The sequence below is a fragment of the Oncorhynchus kisutch genome, linkage group LG13, assembly GCF_002021735.2.
Source record: "Oncorhynchus kisutch isolate 150728-3 linkage group LG13, Okis_V2, whole genome shotgun sequence".
Lineage (NCBI taxonomy): Eukaryota > Metazoa > Chordata > Actinopteri > Salmoniformes > Salmonidae > Oncorhynchus > Oncorhynchus kisutch.
In genome coordinates this window covers 42451121-42471974 of record NC_034186.2, presented here as the reverse complement: position 1 = coordinate 42471974, position 20854 = coordinate 42451121, and the positions used below count along the sequence as shown (strand labels likewise).

The following is a 20854-nucleotide window of genomic DNA, read 5'->3' as shown; positions in this document are numbered from 1 at the left end:
GTGTCTTTGTGAGACGCAGTGTGGGTGAATGGATTATCTCCGCCTGTGTATTTCCCACCGTAAAGCATGGAGGAGGTGTTATGGTGTGGGGGTGCTTTGCTGGTGACACTGTCAGTGATTTATTTAGAATTCAAGGTACACTTAACCAGCATGGCTACAACAGAATTCTGCAGAGATCTGCCAAGCCATCTGGTTTGGGCTTAGTGGGACTATCATTTGTTTTTCAACAGGACAATGACCCTAAACCCACCTCCAGGCTGTGTAAGGGCTATTTTACCAAGAAGGAGAGTGATGGAGTGCTGCATCAGATGCCCTGGCCTCCACAATCCCCTGACCTCAACCAAATTAAGATGGTTTGGGATGAGTCAGACCGCAGAGTGAAGGAAAAGCAGCCAACAAGTGCTCAGCATATGTGGGAAATCCTTCAAGACTGTTGGAAAAGCATTCCAGGTGAAGCTGGTTGAGAGAATGCCAAGAGTGTGCAAAGCTGTCAGAGGCAAAGGGTGGCTACTTTGAAGAATCTCAAATCTCAAATATATTTTCATTGTTTAACACTTTTTGGTTCCTACATGATTCCATACATGTTATTTCATAGTTTTGATATGTTCGCTATTATTCTGCAATGTAGAAAATAGTAAAAAATTAAGAAAAACCCTTGAATGAGTAGGTGTCCAAACTTTTGACTGGTACTGTGTATTTACAATGTTTTTAATGGGAGATTGGAAATGATGCAGACAATTACATTGATGGAAGCTACAATCTGCAATATTAAAGCTGATCTAAAAATAACGCAGACAGCTGTTAATGTGATGTAGAGCAACATCTTTCTCTTAGATGTACTAACTTTAAGCATCATTATTGACCGTACTTTTGTTTATTCCATGTGTAACTCTGTTGTTTTTTGTCGCACTGCTTTGCTTTTTCTTGGCCAGGTCGCAGTTGTAAATGAGAACTCGTTCTCAACTGGCCTACCTGGTTAAATGAAGGTGAAATAAATAAATAAAAATCCTTCTCATTATCAATATTGCACCATGTATGTGGTATTTCTGTACAATTGTACAAATGAGGCTGTACTTATTTATTCTTTACTGTGACCATTCTCTGTGTATTGGCATGATGCATTATTGTATTATTTCATATAAACAAATACTATTAAAAGATGTGTTCAGAACATTGGATCAATCAACATGTGGGACCAACTCAACTGAATCGATCAATACTTCAAAGTCAAAACTTCAAAGTTTGAGCTGAGTAAATCTTCCTTTCTCCAGCCCCCCACTTGCGCTACAGGACACTGACCCCTATGAAGGACTCATGAGCTCAACTCGCCGCCGATACTTAGGTTCCACACACAGTCATTTACAAGGAAAATAGACCTCAGGTAAGGCATTGTCAATTCATAATATTGTTACATAGGGTTTAGTTTGGTTGAAAGAGGCGATGCTATGTTCAAAGATGGCACGTATTTAGCAACAGGTATTTGTCAATGGCTCGCTGAATAAACAGACGGGTAAATTCAAAGCTTATCAACAGAAATGGTTGTTCTATTGTAAGTCTTCGCACTTAAAACAATATTTTCTTTTAGCATTGTGTGGTTCCTAGTTGCTATTTTAATCCCTTTCATATCCAGTGGGATTCAAAGTTATTGACACCCTTGATAAAGATGATCAATAATGACTGTATTACATCATTCAAATATTGAGCTATGTTCTATCCTAAAATAATTGGCAAATTATTTTATACTGATACAATTGCGCCGGGAAAGATTGTGTCACAAGTAATACTTTTCTTTCTCTAAAAGCTAGGGGTCAAAATTGACACCCCTAAAGGTTCATATGAAGTAGTCAAAGGTTTTGTATTTGGTCCCATATTCCTAGCACGCAATGACTACATCAAGCTTGTGACTCTACAAACTTGTTGGATGCATTTGCAGTTCATTTCGGTTGTGTTTCTGATTATTTTGTGCCCAAAAGAAATGGTAAATAATGTATTTTCATTTTGAAGTCACTTTAATTGTAAATAAGAATATAATATGTTTATAAAAATGTGGATGCTACCATGATTAAGTATCATCCTGAATGAATCATGAATAATGAGTGAGAAAGTTACAGATTACCAATAACGAGAGGTTAGCATGTACAGTATTAGTATAAAATACAATTTCAAAAATGTTAGCATACAATATAGCTAAGTATTTAAATTATTTTATTGCTCATATTAATCAAGGGTGTCAATCATTTTGAACCCCACTGTACATACTTAGATGGCCACTCTTGAGTTATGAATTCCATTAAAGTAGAGGTTTTACTTGCATCCTTTTTTTTCTTTTTACAGGTGCTGAATAAAACGTCTAACTACTTTAAAGAAAAAAAGGTGCTTCTAATAAGGTGATAACATAACATACCCTAAGCTGTATTCAAATATCACGTATTCGGAGCGCAAACTGAGTGGAAACTCTTTAAAATTATGAATTTCCCCATTGAGATAGCCCCGGTGTGTGTTATTTGTTATTTTTTGTGTTTCCCTACATTTGTGTTTCCCTACATTACAACGACCTCCCACTAGGCAAAGAGACAGTTGAACTTTGGAAGTTACTTTGAGTGGTGTTATGTTGGTTAGAATGTGTGCTGTAGTGGCATCTGGTGACTTAAAAAAGTACGGGAGGTAGGTTGAAAGTTATTTTGAATATGTTCTAGTTAAGCCAATGGTTTGGCTTAATGTAGGACATCCTAAAAAAAGAGGACATCCCTCTCCTCCCTGAAGGAGCCTCCTCTGGTTTGTACCAGTATTTCAAGGTAGCTTAAAACAATAGATGTGTATACAGTACCATACTGCAGCCTATACCAACGCTAGTCCTTGTGAGCTGCAGTATCTGCTAGTTTCCCCTTCCCCGGTGCTTCATTGATCCTTACATGCCATCAGTTGGACAGAGACAGCTGGTTTCCCAAGTCTAAATTATCCTGTGACCAATGACCAAAGGGATTGAATAAGCCTCATATAACCTGACCCAGACCCCTCTCTCTCCCTCAGGATGAGGTTGTCCGAGTTTGTGTGGATTCTGGGGCTGCTCCTCGCCTTGCTATCAACCTCCCAGGCGTTCAAAGACTTCTGCCATGTCAAGCCCAAAGACGTGCCCCTGGAGCCCAAGTGTGTCTACCGCAGCCCCGAGGATGAAGCCTTGACAGCGGATGCTAAACCAGAGAAAGTCCCTGAGAACACCAATCCCCGGGTGTGGGAGCTGTCCAAGGCGAACAGTCGCTTCGCCTTGTCCCTGTTCAAGCAGCTATCCCAGGGTAAACCCAGCGAGGCCAACATCTTCATGTCCCCTATCAGCATATCCACAGCCTTCGCCATGACCAAACTAGGCGCCTGCAACAACACGCTCAAACAGATTATGAACGTAAGAGGTCTGAAGCGAAATGTTGGTGTCTCGTGTGTTCGCACGTGGCAAGCTTTTGTACATTCACTTCTGCCAAAACACTACACAGTTAGTCACTCACCCTTTTAGATAACTTGAAATAGTCGAACCAGGTCTAGTGTCTTGACGTTGCCTAGGCTAGGTAGTGCTAGCCAATTAGCTTCAGCCGGCTGGTGTGCGACCGTGGAAAAATAGGCTATCGGATGTCAAACCCATCTCTGGGGCTAGTTAGGGACCATCAATAAATTACACAATGTAAATGGGACAATATTTTCATGTTGCACATCTTTTAGTTGTCTCATTAAATACTTTCAATATTTGTATATGAATTTGGACAATATATATAGTTGACGTGAGGTTTGTAAGTCATTGAAATTTGGAGCTATTGACCTTTTAAAATATTGTGTACAAATTTACCATGGGCATTACGATCGGGTCGTGTGCAGCTGCACTCCAAATGGATGATTATTTGGGTGCTTCCAGCTGTGGGCGGGATTGAAATAAACCCAAACCAAGGAAAACTGTTAAGGTACCCTTCTTTCCATGACAATGATCTTTCCTATCATCTCGCAACTCTGTTTTGGACTAGACTGACTTTATGACAAAATTCTCCTTTTTATACTTTGTGGACACTAGAATAAATGTGTCTGACTCATATCATTGCCACATAGTCCGCCCTCAAAATGAGAAGTTGGTTTTTAGGGGCAGTCGCTCTTTAAATGGTCTCGGTAACCCGCATTAAAAGGCCAAAATACAGTGTACGAAACATTAAGAACATCTTCCTAATATTTTGTTGCACCCCCTTTTGGCTGGATGTGCTTTGAGTGGTCGACCATTCATAATACAAACGGGAAACTGTTGTGTGAAAAACCCAGCAGTGTTGCAGTTCTTGACACACTCAAACCTGTGTGCCCGGCACCTACTGCCATACCCCGTTCAAAGGCACTTAAATATTTTGTCTTGCCCATTCAGCCTGAATGGCACACATACAATCCATGTCTCAAGGCTTAAAAATCAGTCTTTGACCTGTCTCCTCCCTTCACTGATTGAAGTGGATTTAACAAGCGACCTCAATAAGGGATCATAGCTTTAGCCTACACTCCGTGTATAAAACGATCAAGATTGAGACTGTTACAATACATTTACAATTACATGCATGACCCACTCAGCATTTGTTTCATACACATTAGGCAGGAGGAACTTAGAAATGTGGGTTTGATGTCAATTAATATGTTGACTCAGTCTGTCTTGCTCTTCTTCAGTGATTTTATTTATTTATTTATAGCCACAACCAATAACAGCTCAGGCCTCCCAATGTCTGACCTCTGTCTCAATCTCAATTCAGGTGTTTGAGTTTGACACGATCAAAGAGAAGACGTCGGACCAAGTGCATTTCTTCTTCGCCAAGCTAAACTGTCGCCTGTACCGCAAGAAAGACAAGATGACAGAGCTGATCTCAGCCAACCGTCTTTTCGGAGAGAAGTCTCTGGCATTCAGTGAGAATTACCAGAATATCAGTGAGCTGGTGTATGGCGCCAAACTCATGCCACTCAATTTCAAGGTCATTCCCTCTTGCATTTTTCATAGCCTACTGCTTAATTTGGCCTTTTCACACATCACAAATTGCATGTGTTATTATGCACTCTTTAATAACAATTACTGTGTGTACAAGAGTTAATTAAGTCACTTGTTACTATTATGGACCAGAGTTAAGTAATCAATTAGAGAAGTGGTTCCTAACTCCAGTCCTCGAGTACCCCCAACAACACACATTGTTGTTGTTGCCTCAGACAAATCTGATTCAACTCATTGAGGGCCTGATGATTAGTTGACAAGTTGAATCAGGTGTGCATGTCCAGGGGTACAATAAAAATGTGTACTGTTGGGGGTAGTCAAGGACCAGAGGTGGGAACAACTGAATTAGATGTACTGAGGTATTACTACATGTTATTTATCTGAAGTTACTGCAAAGTGTTGAGTAATTCAATTCCAGAGTTACCAAAGTAGCTCAAGGCATGTGACATGGTAGAAGTGCAATTCTGTGAACATGGGTCTTTTAGGAGAAGCCAGAGCTCTCCCGGGTGACCATCAACGATTGGATCTCAAACAAGACGGAAAAAAGGATTCAGAACACTTTGCCGGAGGGATCACTGAACTCCAACACTGTGCTGGTCCTGGTCAACACCATCTATTTCAAGGTGTGTTGAGTATATTTTTCTCACACATTGTGTGTTCTGCACTGCCTATGGATGGACAGGCAAAAACAAGTCTCATTTTGGCCTCCACCCAGGAACCCAATTGCCTTTCATTCAACTGTCGCCTTATTTTTTGCTGTCTCACAGGGTCAGTGGAAAAGCCAATTTGACAAAGACAAAGTCTTCAAGGCCGACTTCTACGTGAGTAAGTCCAAGACATGCCCAGTGTCCATGATGTACCAGGAGACCAAGTTTCGCTACGGCAGGTTCACTGAAGATAAGGTGCAGCTGCTGGAGCTGCCGTACCGCGGAGAGGGCATCACCATGGTGCTGATCCTACCACTGAAAGGAACACCCTTGTCTGAGGTGGGTCCTGGGTGCCTACTGTCGTCAGTTACACGGTTCACTGACAATTATATTGTACTCCCAAGGTTATTCATGTTTTAGTAATTTGCTATTCATGACACATTTAGATAATTTCAACTCATCCTCCATACCACCAATCACACTGAACATCTGCTGTTGTTGTAAGGTGGAGGAGAACCTGGACTTGAAGAAGCTGACTGGCTGGCTGGATAACATGAGGGAGACCGCGGTGTCGGTGCATCTGCCACGCTTCCGCATCGAAGACAGCTTCAGTCTGAAGGAGCAACTTCAGGCCATGGGGCTCGAGGACCTCTTCAGCCCCAGGGACGCCAGCCTCTCAGGCATCCTGGAAGACGAGGCAAATAATCTGTACATTTCAGATGCATTCCATAAAGCATTCATAGAGGTATGTACAGGATCCATAAGAATCATATGAAATCCATTAGGATCATCACTTAAAGTAGCTGGGGAAAAAACAACTTGCTAACAGATCAAATGTGCATCAGGTGGGGCACTAGGCCTAATTGAACAATTAACAAGCATCAAATATAGTTGTTTAACTTCATTAAATCAATGATCATAAACTTTAAAAACTATTTTTAACAAAGAAAAAAATGTTGCAGGTGAATGAGGAAGGCAGTGAGGTGGTTGCTGCCACAGCTGTGGTGGCCATCGGCCGCTCCATCAACTTAAACCAGGAGGTGTTTATGGCCAACCGGCCCTTCCTCCTGCTCATCCGAGAGTCCACCATCAACACCATGGTGTTCACCGGCCGGGTGGCTGACCCCTGTGACCCCTGATCACACACACACCAACCTCGGATTTGTCATTCATGTCATGTAATAGCCAATTTCTGATCTCTGTATCAATGTAAAATAAACCAAATCGGATGGACAGTGGACCACTTTTTTTTTAAGAGTGAGTACTTTTTTATGTAAATCTGTCAAATGAGTAATTGATTAAGTATCTGTAGATTGGTGAAAGGACCACCCTTAAAATGACACTTTTAAACAAACACTCAAAAGGTATACATACAGGTAGAGGTCGACCAATTAATCGGAATGGCTGATTAATTAGGGCCGATTTCAAGTTTTCATAACAATTGGAAATCGGTCATTTTGGACGCAACTGGGCAAGTCAGTTAAGAACACATTCTTATTTTCAATGATGGCCTAGGAACGGTGGGTTAACTGCCTTGTTCAGGGACAGAACGACAGATTTTTACCTCGTCAGCACAGGGATTCAATCTTGCAACCTTACGGTTAACTAGTCCAACGCTCTAACCACCTGCCTCACGAGGATGCAGTAAGAAGCCAAGGTAAGTTGCTAGCTAGCATTAAACTTAATCAATCATAATCACTAGTTATAACTACACATGGTTAATGATATTACTAGTTTATCTAGCGTGTCCTGCGTTGCATATAATCGATGCAGTGCGCATTCGCGAAAAAGGACTGTCGTTGCTCCAACGTGTACCTAACCATAAACACCAATGCCTTTCTTAAAATCAATACACAGAAGTATATATTTTTAACCTGCATATTTAGCTAAAAGAAATCCAGGTTAGCAGGCAATATTAACCAGGTGAAATTGTGTCACTTCACTTGCGTTCATTGCATGCAGAGTCAGGGTATATGCAACAGTTTAGGCCGCCTGGCTCATTGCGAACTAATTTGCCAGAATCTTACGTAATTATATTTAGACAGATGGATGCCACCCGTTAGATAAAATACGAAACGGTTCCGTATTTCACTGGAAGAATAAATGTTTTGTTTTCGAGATGAGTTTCCAGATTCGACCATATTAATGAACTAAGGCTCGTATTTCTGTGTTAAGTCTATGATTTGATAGAGCAGTCTGACTGAGCGATGGTGGGTACCAGGCTCATAAGCATTCATTCAAACAGCACTTTCGTGCATTTTGCCAGCAGCTCTGCTGTTTATGAATTCAAGCCTATCAACTCCAGAGATTAGGCTGGTGTAACGATGTGATGTGAAATGGCTAGTAAGTTAGCGGGGTGCGCGCTAATAGCGTTTCAAACGTCACTCGCTCTGAGACTTGGAGTAGTTGTTCCCCTTGCTCTGCATGGGTAAAGCTGCTTCGAGGGTGGCTGTTGTCGATGTGTTCCTGGTTCGAGCCCAGGTAGGAGTGAGGAGAGGGACGGAAGCTATACTGTTACACTGGCAATACTAAAGTGCCTATAAGAACATCCAATAGTCAAAGGTATATGAAATACAAATGGTATAGAGAAATTGTCCTATAATTCCTATAATAACTGCAACCTGAAACTTCTTACCTGGGAATATTGAAGACTCATGCTAAAAGGAACCACCAGCTTTCATATGTTCTCATGTTCTGAGCAAGGAACTTAAACCTTAGCTTTCTTACATGGCACATATTGCACTTTTACTTTCTTCTCCAACACTTTGTTTTTGGATTATTTAAACCAAATTGAACATGTTTCATTATTTATTTGAGGCTAAATTTATTTTATTGATGTATTATTTTAAGTTAAAATAAGTGTTCATTCAGTATTGTTGTAATTGTCATTATTACAAATACATTTTAAAAATCGTCCGATTAATCGGTATCGGCTTTTTTTTGTCCTCCAATAATCGGTATCGGCGTTGAAAAATCATAATCGGTCGACCTCTACATACAGGTACACATCCATTCACACATGTACTCATCCTGTCACATGTACGCAAACTGCTAAATCTGACCTTACTAAAAATAAAACCAGCCAATCACAGTAACACTTAAAGTGCTTTATTTCCTTTGAAGAGAATGTACTTTAATAATGAAAATGATATAGTGGTTATTGTGAAGTAACCCTTTTTCACATTATCAAAAGCAATTAACAAATCAACCTTTGGCCTTGCAAATGACCCCAAGCGATAAACCAAACCCCCTTCATACCACCAACCCAAAGCATTACCCTTTACAGCATAATCAAGACATTTTTCTTGTTCAGGAACAGGACCATGCAAAAAATAAAATAAAAAGGGAACTTCACATATAACCTGCAAGATCTTGCAAGACCACAGCTGGTTTTGTACATTTCTTGACAGTGAAAATGTAAAATATTGTCATTTAATATATTCCATTTCCTTTGAGATATTCTTTGTTTATGAATATATTTTTTACGTCAAATAATATTTTGCCTTAAGTATTAAATATTTTTGCCAATTAATTACATAGCCTAATAATTAGTTGGAGTAAGCATTTTGCAGTCAAAATCCTATTGGATATACTGCATGTATGCATTTGTGTATAGACCTTTCACAAGACAATTGTAAAAATAAAAAATAAATGAATCAAGACAATGGATCAGCAAGACCAAGACATAATAGCACAAAATGTAGAATATATTAAATGTCACCTAATAACATTATTTGGCATGTTTTGGAGCAAATATATTGATAAAGAAACTTTCCCAAGTTTGGCATTGAAAACCTATGACAAAGATGGCATGCATTGATGCTAAATAGGGCCTCAGCTTGACAATTCATTCAAGTAACTGAAATGTTTGGATTCCTGATTTTGACATCTTAACATTTTTAGCTAGATGTTGTTTTTCACAGTTGGATAGATGGGTCAAAACAGAACTTTCCAGAGCAGTACTTAAATCAACTATATATGCATTATTGACACCCTCGCACTAGCTTAGTAAGAATCTTCACACGACCTACCGAGGTAAGTGGAGACGACTAGATCTGTTTGCTGAAACTGGAGAGGCTACACGAGATGGCTTGTTCCTGTCATTGATCCACATTCAGCAGTAACAATACATATACAAGGGTTCAATAATCATATTTACACTGCAAATACACATGTCCTCTGCACAGTTAAAGCTTATTAAAAAAGTAACAAAAGCCATTTGAATTATAAGCAATAGACAAAGAAAACAGCATGACAATCAATCTTGGTCGAATCCCCAAAAAGGCCTGGGAGTACTATTCAAACTAAATTGAAATCCGGCAAACCTGGTACCTGCTGGGGAAAAAATCTTGTAAAACCAAACATTGAGTTTTGTTCTTTTTTCATATAGTAATTGTTTAAAAATCAAATCTTTTTTTTTTTTTACACATAATGCAGGAACACTTTCCTATCTGGATTCCAGGTTTTCCGGCATCAAGGTTTGTAAATGTAATGTAATCTCTAAGATGATTGAAATCTAATGTATCTGAAAATCAACTGTCAATTCAAATGATTCCGCTTTAGTTCTACTTTGGAATGCTATGTACGCACTGGAATGTTTTAATTCAAAGTCGGCACACCTTGTAGCTCTCCAGGACCAAGGTTGGTGACCACTGGCTTAGAGGCATGATCTGTGAGCGTGACACATTTAAAAAAAAATGTTAGCTGAAGCCATCTCATTGTTAAGAATCTTCATGCTGCAAGCATAATATTGAGTATTAAAATACTTATATCATGCATCCCTAATTGAAACATATCTGACTTCATATCAGTGTAGGACAAATATGGCTGAAAAAAACAATATTCTGCACCAATATTATATGGTGTTAAATCTGAGCTAAAATAAAATGACACGGTGCACTGTTCACCTTGTACAACTCCCAACACCCGGGGATTGGTGTTCTCTAGGTGAAACTATATTGGACCTTTACAAAAAATTGTCTTTTATCAATTATGAAAAAGGCCTTTTGATAAATAGCTAGTTGTTGACACAATTTCTGTATTACTATTTTTCCCATGATGGCTGATACAGAAATTATATCAGTCATCATGGACAAAAAGATATTGGTTACTGACCAAGATTTCCCCCCTAGCCTTTTGGGGGCCTTAAGCAACATTTTGTTGGGAGGCCCCCCCCACCTCACAGGAGAAAAATATTTTTAGTGGACCCTTCTTGATGGCGTAGAGAAGAAAAAAATATGTTTTGAGTGAATTTCCTGCAATACACTTTTGTTTTTGCCATTGGGCGCAGAGAAAATATAGCAGTTTTAAAGCAAGTTTGCTACAATTCTACACATTTTGCCATGGTGCAGAGAGAAGACTGCGATTTTATTTAATTTCAACGCTATTCCACTCATTTTGCCATCGGGTGGAGATTTCCTTCTTCCTTTTTACACCATATTTCCTGCAATTCTACAGATTTTGCCATGACTTACCACGTTAATATGATATCTGAGGGAGAGTGACTGGCAAAATCAATGGGAGGCCCCTGGGCATGTGCCCTTCGTGCACACTCAATAATTGACTGACATAAGAGAAAAAAACAGCTGATGCTCAACTAAATTTCAAAACTGTAAATTGAGACCCCAACAGAGTTCCTAAAAACTCTAACGGCTTGGGCCCTAAGCAACCGGTTTCATTTCCACATTTGTGCATCCCTAGTTTCGACCTAAGATAATAGCTGCATTGCTACTGCCATAATGGCATTTTCATTTACACAATAAAATATTTTATTCATTTTATTAAAACATGTATATTTAAGCTTTGCACACTTGCTAAATAAAGCTTGCTGTAAGATATCACTGCAGTTAGCCCAAGCATGTATTTTTTTTTAACTCCATAATATTAAACGTAACTTACAAAGAGAGTAAACTTAAAAACAGTAAACAAAAATACCTGATATTTGTTGTAACAAATGTTGACCTGTTTTTGTCTGACGAATCTAGACTGAGGTGTACTGTGGTGATGTGTAATGCATTCTCAATCCGGATAAGAAATAACCAGTGGACAAATCAGTAGCTGTTTTTCACTTGCATACACCCATTCATAAAAACTCCTGTCACAACCACAAATGATTCACAGCTCTGTAAAACCAAAAGGGAGAGGGGGGGAAAGAACAGCCAATCCACTATGCTACCATTATATCTGCATTCAAAATCTTAGCAAGTTTAGGTTCTCTTTACTCTTATATAGCAACAAATGTGTTTAAATATGCATAAGCGATATATACCTTTTACATAATTCTTAAATGCTATCCTTTCAAACCCCTCCTTTAAGTGCTTGGCATAGTAATGTTGGCCTCCATGCGAGGGGGGGGGGGGGGATAAGTTCCTTGGCTTATCCTCTCAATTCCATTGGTTGCCAGGATGACTCTCACGGATTGCCAAAGGAGCACATTCTACTGTAGCAAGCACGCAGGCTGCGTGTCTAACCTCTGGTGACAGGCCATCCGTGGCAGTCAGTGACCTCCTGCTTTCTCTTGGGTGGTACTACAGTACAGCCGCAAGGTCTTATTAGTCTCCCATCCTGCTCCTCCTTAGGACTCCCCCGATAGGGATAAGAGTGTCCCCCATTACAATCTCGTCTCGTCTCTACGTCCTCCAGATACATTGTCAGAGCTAGATACAAAAATGTTCCGAAAGACATGAGATCTATGCGGGGGAAAAAATCTTGTCACTTAAAAAAAATCATTAAAAAAAGTAGTTAACGTTAACCACAACATAGAAAAATGAGAAAACAATTACATACGGTAAATTCTGCTGAGTGTGTCGACCAATCTGCTTGGAGCAGACCTGTATTGCGTAGTGATGTGTGAGAGGTAACTGAGTTTTATTGTAGCTTATCGGAGGTTGAAGACCATTGAGTTTCCTGTGTTTTGCATTCCTGTATATAAGTATGCATTCAGCAGCTAGTTGAAGAATGTAGAGATATGAGGTTTTAACCGGCAAATTACAGATGGATCAAGAGTCCTCTTTCACAATACATCTGTAAAATTGTTGTACTGATTAAATAATGTTACACTTTCGAAAGCATTTAGCTATGTTGACCCTTCGGTCTTCTTGACATCTGTCAAGAAGGTTGTGTTATTTTCATCATTGCACTTATTACTACCAAATTAACAGTTTTTTTGTTCACTGGGCCATGTCTACTATTCATGTGCAATTGCATTTTTTTAAGCCATTCTGGCACTTAAAATGAGCATATATGAAGAGTCTGATTATCTATCATTGACCCCCAACTGCTCAAGATTGTCTCAAGGCAAAAGGAAAAAAATGGAGAGTATGTATATATGTATGTAGTTATTATACTGGCACAGTGTTTTGGCAATATTAATACAATATGACCAAACTGTGACCAGTTCAGCCTGCTATTTTTCTGCATTCTGAACCTGTAAACCGGTAATACAAAAGTATAAAACTGTAACATGGGAAAATAGACAGTCAAATAAAAACTACGGGCATTCAGTGTTGTATGAAGTTATTAGAGTGTGGCATTTCTTCATGTGTTCGATTTATCTGTTCAGTTTGTGTTATGAAGGTAGATGTGGTTTAAAGCGGACATATCATTTATAAATAACTATATAATACAAAGTGCCCTATCAAACTACTCTTTTGCATCATTCTGGAACTCCCGTCCCTGCTGTTTAGTTGAAGGGATTTGAAAAATGCTTATAAAAATAACACCCTGGATGGACTTGAAACCCTCTGAAATCACCTACTCCCTTTCCATCCTTTCCTTTGAAGCAACTTCAAGATATATATTTTTTCCTTCGCCTGGCAGGAGAGCACAAAATGACAGCCTAATTGCCTGCCTGCCTCCCCCCAAAAACCTAATACCCTGTTCTCCCATACCCCAACCATCTCCCTCCATGGTCCACTGAGTCAATCAGGCCCAGTGGTGGAGACCGAGGCTTGGGCACCCTCTCCAAAAGAGGCCCCTCCTCCATTGCTACCCCCCTCTGGCTCCTCCTGGCTGGGCGACTCCTCCTCGTTCTGGCCCCCCCGGGAGGAGACGGTGGTGGTCTCTGGGGAGGCACTGTGGGCCACCTCCTGAGGGGCGCAGCCCGGGTGGTTCTTGCGGAAGTGCTGGTTGAGGATGGCCTGGAAGGGGAAGCTTTTGCCGCAGACGTGGCAATGGAAGGGCTTGTTTCCTGTGTGCTTGCGAATGTGGTACTCCAGCTGGTCCTTGCGGGTGTACTTCTTCCCGCAGATGCGACAAACGAAAGGTGTGATGCCCATGTGCAGCCGCATGTGGCGGTCCAGGCTGCCCTTCTGGTTGAAGGACTTGCAGCAGTAGATGCAGGTGAGCCGAGGGTTGTAGCGGAACCAGCGGTCACCCACCTGCTCACGCAGGTACTCCTCGTAACCACCCATGTCGAACACGGCCTGCTCCTCCCCCTGGCAAACAAACCACAGGACTAGCGATGTATGGTGGACTTTGGGAATGCATAGTGCTTGACCACCAGGGTAGAATACCAGTCGATGAGGGTGACACATACCTGTGAGCTGGTGTGGCGCTGGTTGTCCGCTCTGCTGGGTGACTCACTTTTGGCTCTCTGTCTCTCGGCCATCACCACCACACTGCCAGTAGGACTAAACCTAACAGGATAGAGATACTGGATCCGTAAACCTCAGTTCGGTGAGTAGCTCCACCTTGCCATTTACCTTAGCACCCCATCTTCCATTAGTAATACATATAGTAGGCTACTTTGTATTGAATTTTCACTCAACTTTAAATGTTACCCAAAGTGCTTTTCTGAGGTACTTCGTACTGAATTTGACTGCAGTTCAAAACTTGCATGCACACTCTCCCTTTATATAAAGGCATAGATGAAACCATGAAGGGCCTGCTTCCCTGGAACTTGTACCCACCTCTCTGTCTCACTGAAGCTGCTGGAGGGCTGAGAGCTTTTGGCCCCCGTGACAAAACCCTCCTGCACCAATGAGCTGCGCCCGGACGTGTCGATCATCATGGCTGCTCCCTCCTCCGCCCCGCTCCCTTCCTCCTGGGTATCGGCTCCCATCCACTCCTCCAACCTCTCAGTCTTTATCCTCAACCCGTCCACCACCCGCACTGACTCCCCCTCTTCACCACCACTCCCTCTCTCTGACTCGGCCTCCACGTACCACTGGCCAGCCCGATTGATGCGCAGTATGGGCTCCTTCCCCAGCCTGCTGCCCACTACCACCCCCCTAGCCAGCCCCTCTGGGCCCAGCCCGCTGTGCTCCACCATCTGGGGGCTCATGGACTCCCCCGCTGGGCTTCCCACCTCCCGGATATCCAAGGCCCCTCCAGCACTGCTTCCTCGAAGGCCCAGAACCCTGGGGCTGCTGTGGCGCGGGCTAAGGGAGCGCGAGCCCACTGATGTACCTAACCCCCCTCCTCCTCTTCTGGCCTCCAAGCTTCCAGCCCCCCTGTGCCTCACTCCGGCCCCCAGCTCCTCCTCCACATCCGCCAGGCTGATCTTCAGATGGATGCCCTCCAGGATCTGGGTGCAGCGGTCGATGATGTGCTGCATCTGCAGGAAGCTGGCAGCTGTCAGGTAGCTGATGATGTCCGCCAGCTGCATGCACAGCCTCCCGGTGTAGCAGAAGGAGAGGAGCTGCTCGAACACAGAGGGATTGCGGATGACTGACAGGGATACGGTGCTCATCTGGCTCAGCGACATGTGGTCTCGGAAGTAAGGGGAACTGGCAGCCAGCACCACCTTGTGAGCACGGAAGCTCTGGCCCTGCACGTTCACCACAATGTCGCACAGCCGCCCCTGCATACGCAGCTGGTTCAGGTGGGACAGCACAGAGTTGCTGAAGTCAGGGATGTCCAGTTGGATGCTGCCAGCTCGCTCCATGGTGTCTCCTCGCTCCCGCTCCATGGTGTCTCCTCGCTCCATGCTGCCTTGTATGATCCCCAAGTTGGAAACTAGTGGACAGATATATTGGAGATTAACTGTTTGATAACCTAACCAAGAAACTTTGCTTGCTTAGCAAAAGAGGACAACTTTTCTTACCTTTTCGGGAATACAACGGCAGCACTGTACCACGGGCACTGAAACGTTACTTGCAATTAATTTCTGCACTGCACCATCATATTAACTACTGACTAAGCTGGCTGGCTAACTTGCATAGAATATGGAATTAATTATAGCTTGCAAAGTGTTGTGCATTTTTGACCAATGGTTTGAACCGACGCTGTTTTTGCACAGCGGTAACGCTCAAATGCTATAACCGAACCCTGGCCCTCTTTTTAGCCACTGTAACATACTGCAGTACGGTGATGAGCCGAAGCCTAAACGAAGATATCCACCCCGGCGTTGCTCGCGACAGGGAGGTGGCTAACGTTAGCCAGCTAGTTCAACGTCCATGTAGCTAACAACAAAAACGAAAAAAGACAGAACACCGTGCAACTTCTATGTCATAACGAACCGTCGTAATACAACTGCGGTACTGTTCCATATTTAATGTGTCTATGTGCACGTTAACTTATGTTCAATTTCATCTGCCTGGTTACTCCTTTCGCAGCTCTCATTTTCCCATTTCGTGATACGGCAGACGGGACAATTTCGAGGGAAAAAGTGAATTTGCATGATGGGAATTGGTGTTCTCTTCTCATTGACAAGCCCTCAGAGAACAGAGAAGACGCTCGATAAAATAACATCTGTTCCCAGAATGCATTACTTTGAAGTCAAACAGATGTTTATGGTGCTTGTAGTTCCTGATGTATTTATTTACTTATAGTAGCAAAAATGAGAAAAAAAAGTGCAGTAGACTATCTCGTCTTGCTTGTTAGTTTATAAGTTGATTGATTGAAAGTTGAGGATGTTGAAAAGATCACTTTCATAACTTGACTATCTGATATAATAAAAATGGGGGGGGGGGGGGGGGGGGCAGACAAATAATCCTCTAAGGAAGAATTTATGGCATTTGGTTTATAGTTCATAATCATGCAACTACAGGCAGAAAAATTGGTTTCTTGGGTGTAAATGTAATTTAAAACACTGCTCTTTCTTTCCCCTCACCATCTGCTTCCCCATCCATGTCTTTTATATTAATGTTGCCCCTCGATTCCCTGTTCAGTCTGATGTGCTTTCTGGACTTCAGGAGTCAGCATAGAAGACTGAAACTCTCCACCACCTTCATTAAGTACACACTTTCAAACTACTCCACAGATCAAACAAAAAAATCCAACATGTCCTTTGTTTGTTTGTCTTTTTAATTGGTATACTAAATATAATTTTCCACAGTATAACTTTTTATGCCACTTTACTTGACAAACAACCCAACAGTTAAGGTATGTACAAATCTGATTGGAAATACTGCTGCTATTGATGGCCTCAGAAATCATTTTCCTTTCCTGTCCCAGACTGAGAGGCATTGGCTGTCTGCAGTAGTGGCATTAAAGTACTGCGCAGTAAATGGAACTGTTGAGTGGTCCTTTGCATGGTGTGATGTAAGTTTCCCTTAACAATCAGTCTTCCAGATAGATGACACAGACACAGGAACCTTGGTATAAAACTCTTTAGTAATAAAATGCAATTGCAGACAGAGATTAGATACAAAGTATGTCAAATGAGAAAGACATGTCTAGACTGTGGTTTCTCACTCTACTATCTCCGCCTTGAGGCTGCGTGACTATCAGCAGGTGCAGACAATTCTCAGAACTAAAGCAGTACATCTCAATTTTCCATCATTGCGCATTGCAAGCATACAAAGGTTATCACATATATGCAGTAATCATGGCATTGGTGTAGCCCCACACCTGACCCCCAAGGTAACCCCCAAAATTCCCCCCTTTGAGACTACCTAAAAGCCTATCAACACAGGAACTACAAATGATAAGATACCCATTCAAATCTGGAACATAACATTTCCAAATTTCCCAGCTCTGCTTTTATTTTGCCCTCCTCATAAAATACAACATTCCACAGGCCTGATCTGTCTCTGCCATTGGTCTACTCATTGAACCAAACAACTCTCTCATGGATTTGGGTTTAGACAACATTAACACCACAGTCCCGTTTGGGGACACTTTTCTACCTACGTCTCGAACAAACTTTACCCACGTGTTGACAGTTACGGCATCACCCACACAAACAAGTAGTGTGGATAGAGCCAACACAGTCAACCACCAACAACCACATGTTGTTGTCTTCCTTCTCTTATACCCCCCAAGGGTTTTCAACATAAACTTGCTGATCATGTAAAACAGTTGGTTCTTCATGGCTTTGGTCTTGCCCTTCATCTTTTTCAAGTCTTTGGTCTCGACTCACATCTGCTTCTGCCTCTTATTTTAGGCTGTGTCTGGCTCCATCATCTCCTGTGGGGTGAACACCTTCTGGCAGGTGGGCCAGTCAGACCTATCCTGAACTCTGACTGCGGTTGGGGTTTCCATGGTTACCTTGAATGGCCCCATCCATCTTGGTTGGTTCCATTTTCTCTTGTGGACCTCGATTTTGACCCCGTCTCCAACCTCCACAGGCAGATAGTCGGGGTCCTCACCTGGTACCTCCTCCTGAGCTTTCCTAGTGTGAGAGTGGAGAGATCTGACAATAGTATTTAGCTCTTTCATGAACTCCTTCAGCTAGAGTGAGGTCTATATGTCTGTCAGTCATGGGTCTGTGTGCGGAAACATTCATGGATATCCTGTCAAAATTGAATTTGGTGTACACCCCAGGTCTTTATTAACATAGCTGCACATTTTCATTAACACCATTGGTAAACAATCCAACCAAGATTTCTTGGTGGAGTGGCATGCCTTAGCTAAACCTCGGTAACCCCATTACTCTGGGGGTGGTAGATGGACACAAATTTCTGGTCCACTCCCATCATTATGGCTACCAGCTTCACTACATCACAAGTGAAATGGGTACCATTGTCTGCAGATAAACCCCAGGAACACCAAATCTAGGTATAATCTCCCTCACTGGTAGCTTTGCTACTGTCTTAGCTTCACAGTGTGTTGTGGGAAAGGCCTCCACCCACCTTGGTGAACCTGTCAATAAGGACTAAACAGTACCTTTTCCTTTCTTTTCTTTCTGCAAGATCTATAAAATCCATGGCAAGATGGACAAATGGTCCTCTTGGCGTAGGGAAATGACCCCGCTGTTGCCATACCAAATGAGATCCAGCATCCAAAGCCTGTCAAGATGCCAAATCATCAGTGTCTTTCCCAACAGTAGCAGAGAAGAACATGGAGTGGCTATGACACTTGGAGGCAGCCAATTTAGCAGCCTCATCTGCCATGGCATTACCCATACTCACAACATTTCCCCCCCAGTGTGAGCAGCAACCTTCACAATAGCCAAAGCAGAGGGGAGCATCATAGCCTCCAAGAGATCTAAAACCATAGTTCTATTCCGAATAGGACTTCCACTAGCATTGTGGAAACCCCTGCTCCTCCAGACACCACACCAGGAGGGACCTATTGCATAAGCAGAATCAGAGAAAATTGTAACCCTTTTCCCTTCTCCCATTTTACAGGCAGTGGTTAGTGTCAAAAGTTCAGCCTGTTGAGCTGAGAAAGTATCTGGTAATGGTTGTTGTATGTGAGTGGTTCTATCAACTGTCACAATACCAAACCCTGCAAGTTTCTTCCCTGTAGTTTGATCCATATAGGCAGAACCGTCAACGAAAAGCTCCAAGTCAGCATCAGTCAGGCCAGTGTCAGAGGTCAGGCTCACCCTTCATTGGTGTGGGATCCACTGTCTCTGCACTGGTTGAATCTGTCATGGTTCCCCGTGATTTTGTTTTAATCAGGTTCTATGTAATGTGGACTGAGTGACTTATCTGTATGGTACTGTAGAAAAACCCAGTTCTATCCCCGTATATGGGTAGTAGAACCTAACATAGGATGATATACCCAACACAGTTCTATTACCTCTAACCCCTCTTCTTCTTTAGTTTCACTACATTTATTCACTAACCACGCTACTGTAAATGGTTCCACATATGTGTGGTAAATAACCACAATTGGCTTCAATTGTATTTTAACTTCAGTACAGGGGTCTCCCTCTCTCCTCTCTTGTGGATGTAATGGAAGAGTAAACTCACAACATGTCTTTCCCAATATGCAATTCGCAAATGTATCCCTTCTTGTACTAGTCTTAAAGATTTGTTGTCTATACCAGTCTAGATTTTTTTCAGTACATAGAAATTATTGATATTGACTAGCATATGTCCATTCACTGTTATCAAATACACTCAACTCATACAACAATTGTTCCACACCAAATCTATAATCACACCAATTATACATAAATCAAAACAAAATCAATAGCAGAACTGCTTGGCAGTTTCCATACCAAACAGCTCTCAATGGTGCAGCTGTAGAACCTTTTGAGGATCTGAGGGCCATTGCCAAATATTTTCGGGCTCCTGTTGGGAAAGAGGTATTGTTGTGCCCTCTTCACGACTGTGTTGGTGTGAGTGGGCCATGATAGATCCTTAGTGATGTGGACGAGAAACTTGAAATCCTCTACCTGCTCTACTACAGCCCCGTAAATGGGGGTATACTCGTCCATCCGTTTCCTGTAGTCTACGATCAGCTCCTTTGTCTTGCTGACATTGAGGGAGAAGTTGTTGTCCTGGCACCACACCGCCAGGTCTCTGACCTCCTCCCTATAAGCTGTCTCATCCTCGTCGGTGATCAGGCCTACCACCGTTGTGTTGTCAGCAAACTCAATGGTTTTGGAGTCGTGCACGGCCACTCAGTCGTGGGTGAACAGGGAGTACAGGAGGGGGCTAAGCACGCACCCTTGAGGGGGCCCCTGTAGGCATAATTGGCATAATTTAAGCAATTTAAGATTGAAAATAGTGGTCCCTATAAACCAGGATGAATATAACCATAGTAAATCAAATCAAATCAAATCAAATCAAATCAAATTTATTTATATAGCCCTTCGTACATCAGCTGATATCTCAAAGTGCTGTACAGAAACCCAGCCTAAAACCCCAAACAGCAAGCAATGCAGGTGTAGAAGCAGACATAATAGGCACCTCCCCTCAAACCACCACTGTTGTCCTTGGACACAGGCAGCCTCATAGTCACACCTCAAGGTTGTCCGTGTCCCTGCAGGGCTCTCTCCCAGCAGCTCTTGTGAGGACATGAGGAACTCATATGTGTAACCATTGGTTTACAGCAACTTTTTCCTACCTCTATAAAGACAACAGTGTAGTCAATG

General features: G+C 42.3%; 2 protein-coding genes across 3 annotated transcripts; one reads left to right on the top strand and one right to left on the bottom strand.

The window, feature by feature from the left end:
• Positions 1-1254: 1254 nt before the first annotated feature.
• On the top strand, positions 1255-6885 carry serpinc1 (serpin peptidase inhibitor, clade C (antithrombin), member 1). 2 transcript variants are annotated; one of them, XM_020498621.2, is made up of 8 exons: positions 1255-1381; positions 2335-2387; positions 3031-3400; positions 4764-4979; positions 5479-5616; positions 5761-5979; positions 6146-6385; positions 6603-6885. In XM_020498621.2, exons 3-8 carry the CDS (start codon positions 3032-3034, stop codon positions 6777-6779), a joined length of 1359 nt encoding a protein of 452 aa, XP_020354210.1. In that variant the 5' UTR covers positions 1255-1381; positions 2335-2387; position 3031; the 3' UTR covers positions 6780-6885. The 2 variants fall into 2 exon arrangements, with proteins under 2 accessions (XP_020354210.1, XP_031642165.1); XM_031786305.1 differs by having other exon boundaries at positions 1257-1381; positions 2335-2373.
• A 1847-nt stretch (positions 6886-8732) lies between these two features.
• zbtb37 (zinc finger and BTB domain containing 37) lies at positions 8733-16294 on the bottom strand. Its single transcript, XM_020498622.2, has 4 exons — positions 15686-16294; positions 14550-15597; positions 14177-14276; positions 8733-14075 (listed from the first exon to the last, which is right to left on the bottom strand). Exons 2-4 carry the CDS (start codon positions 15566-15568, stop codon positions 13560-13562), a joined length of 1635 nt encoding a protein of 544 aa, XP_020354211.1. The 5' UTR covers positions 15569-15597; positions 15686-16294; the 3' UTR covers positions 8733-13559.
• Positions 16295-20854: the final 4560 nt, after the last annotated feature.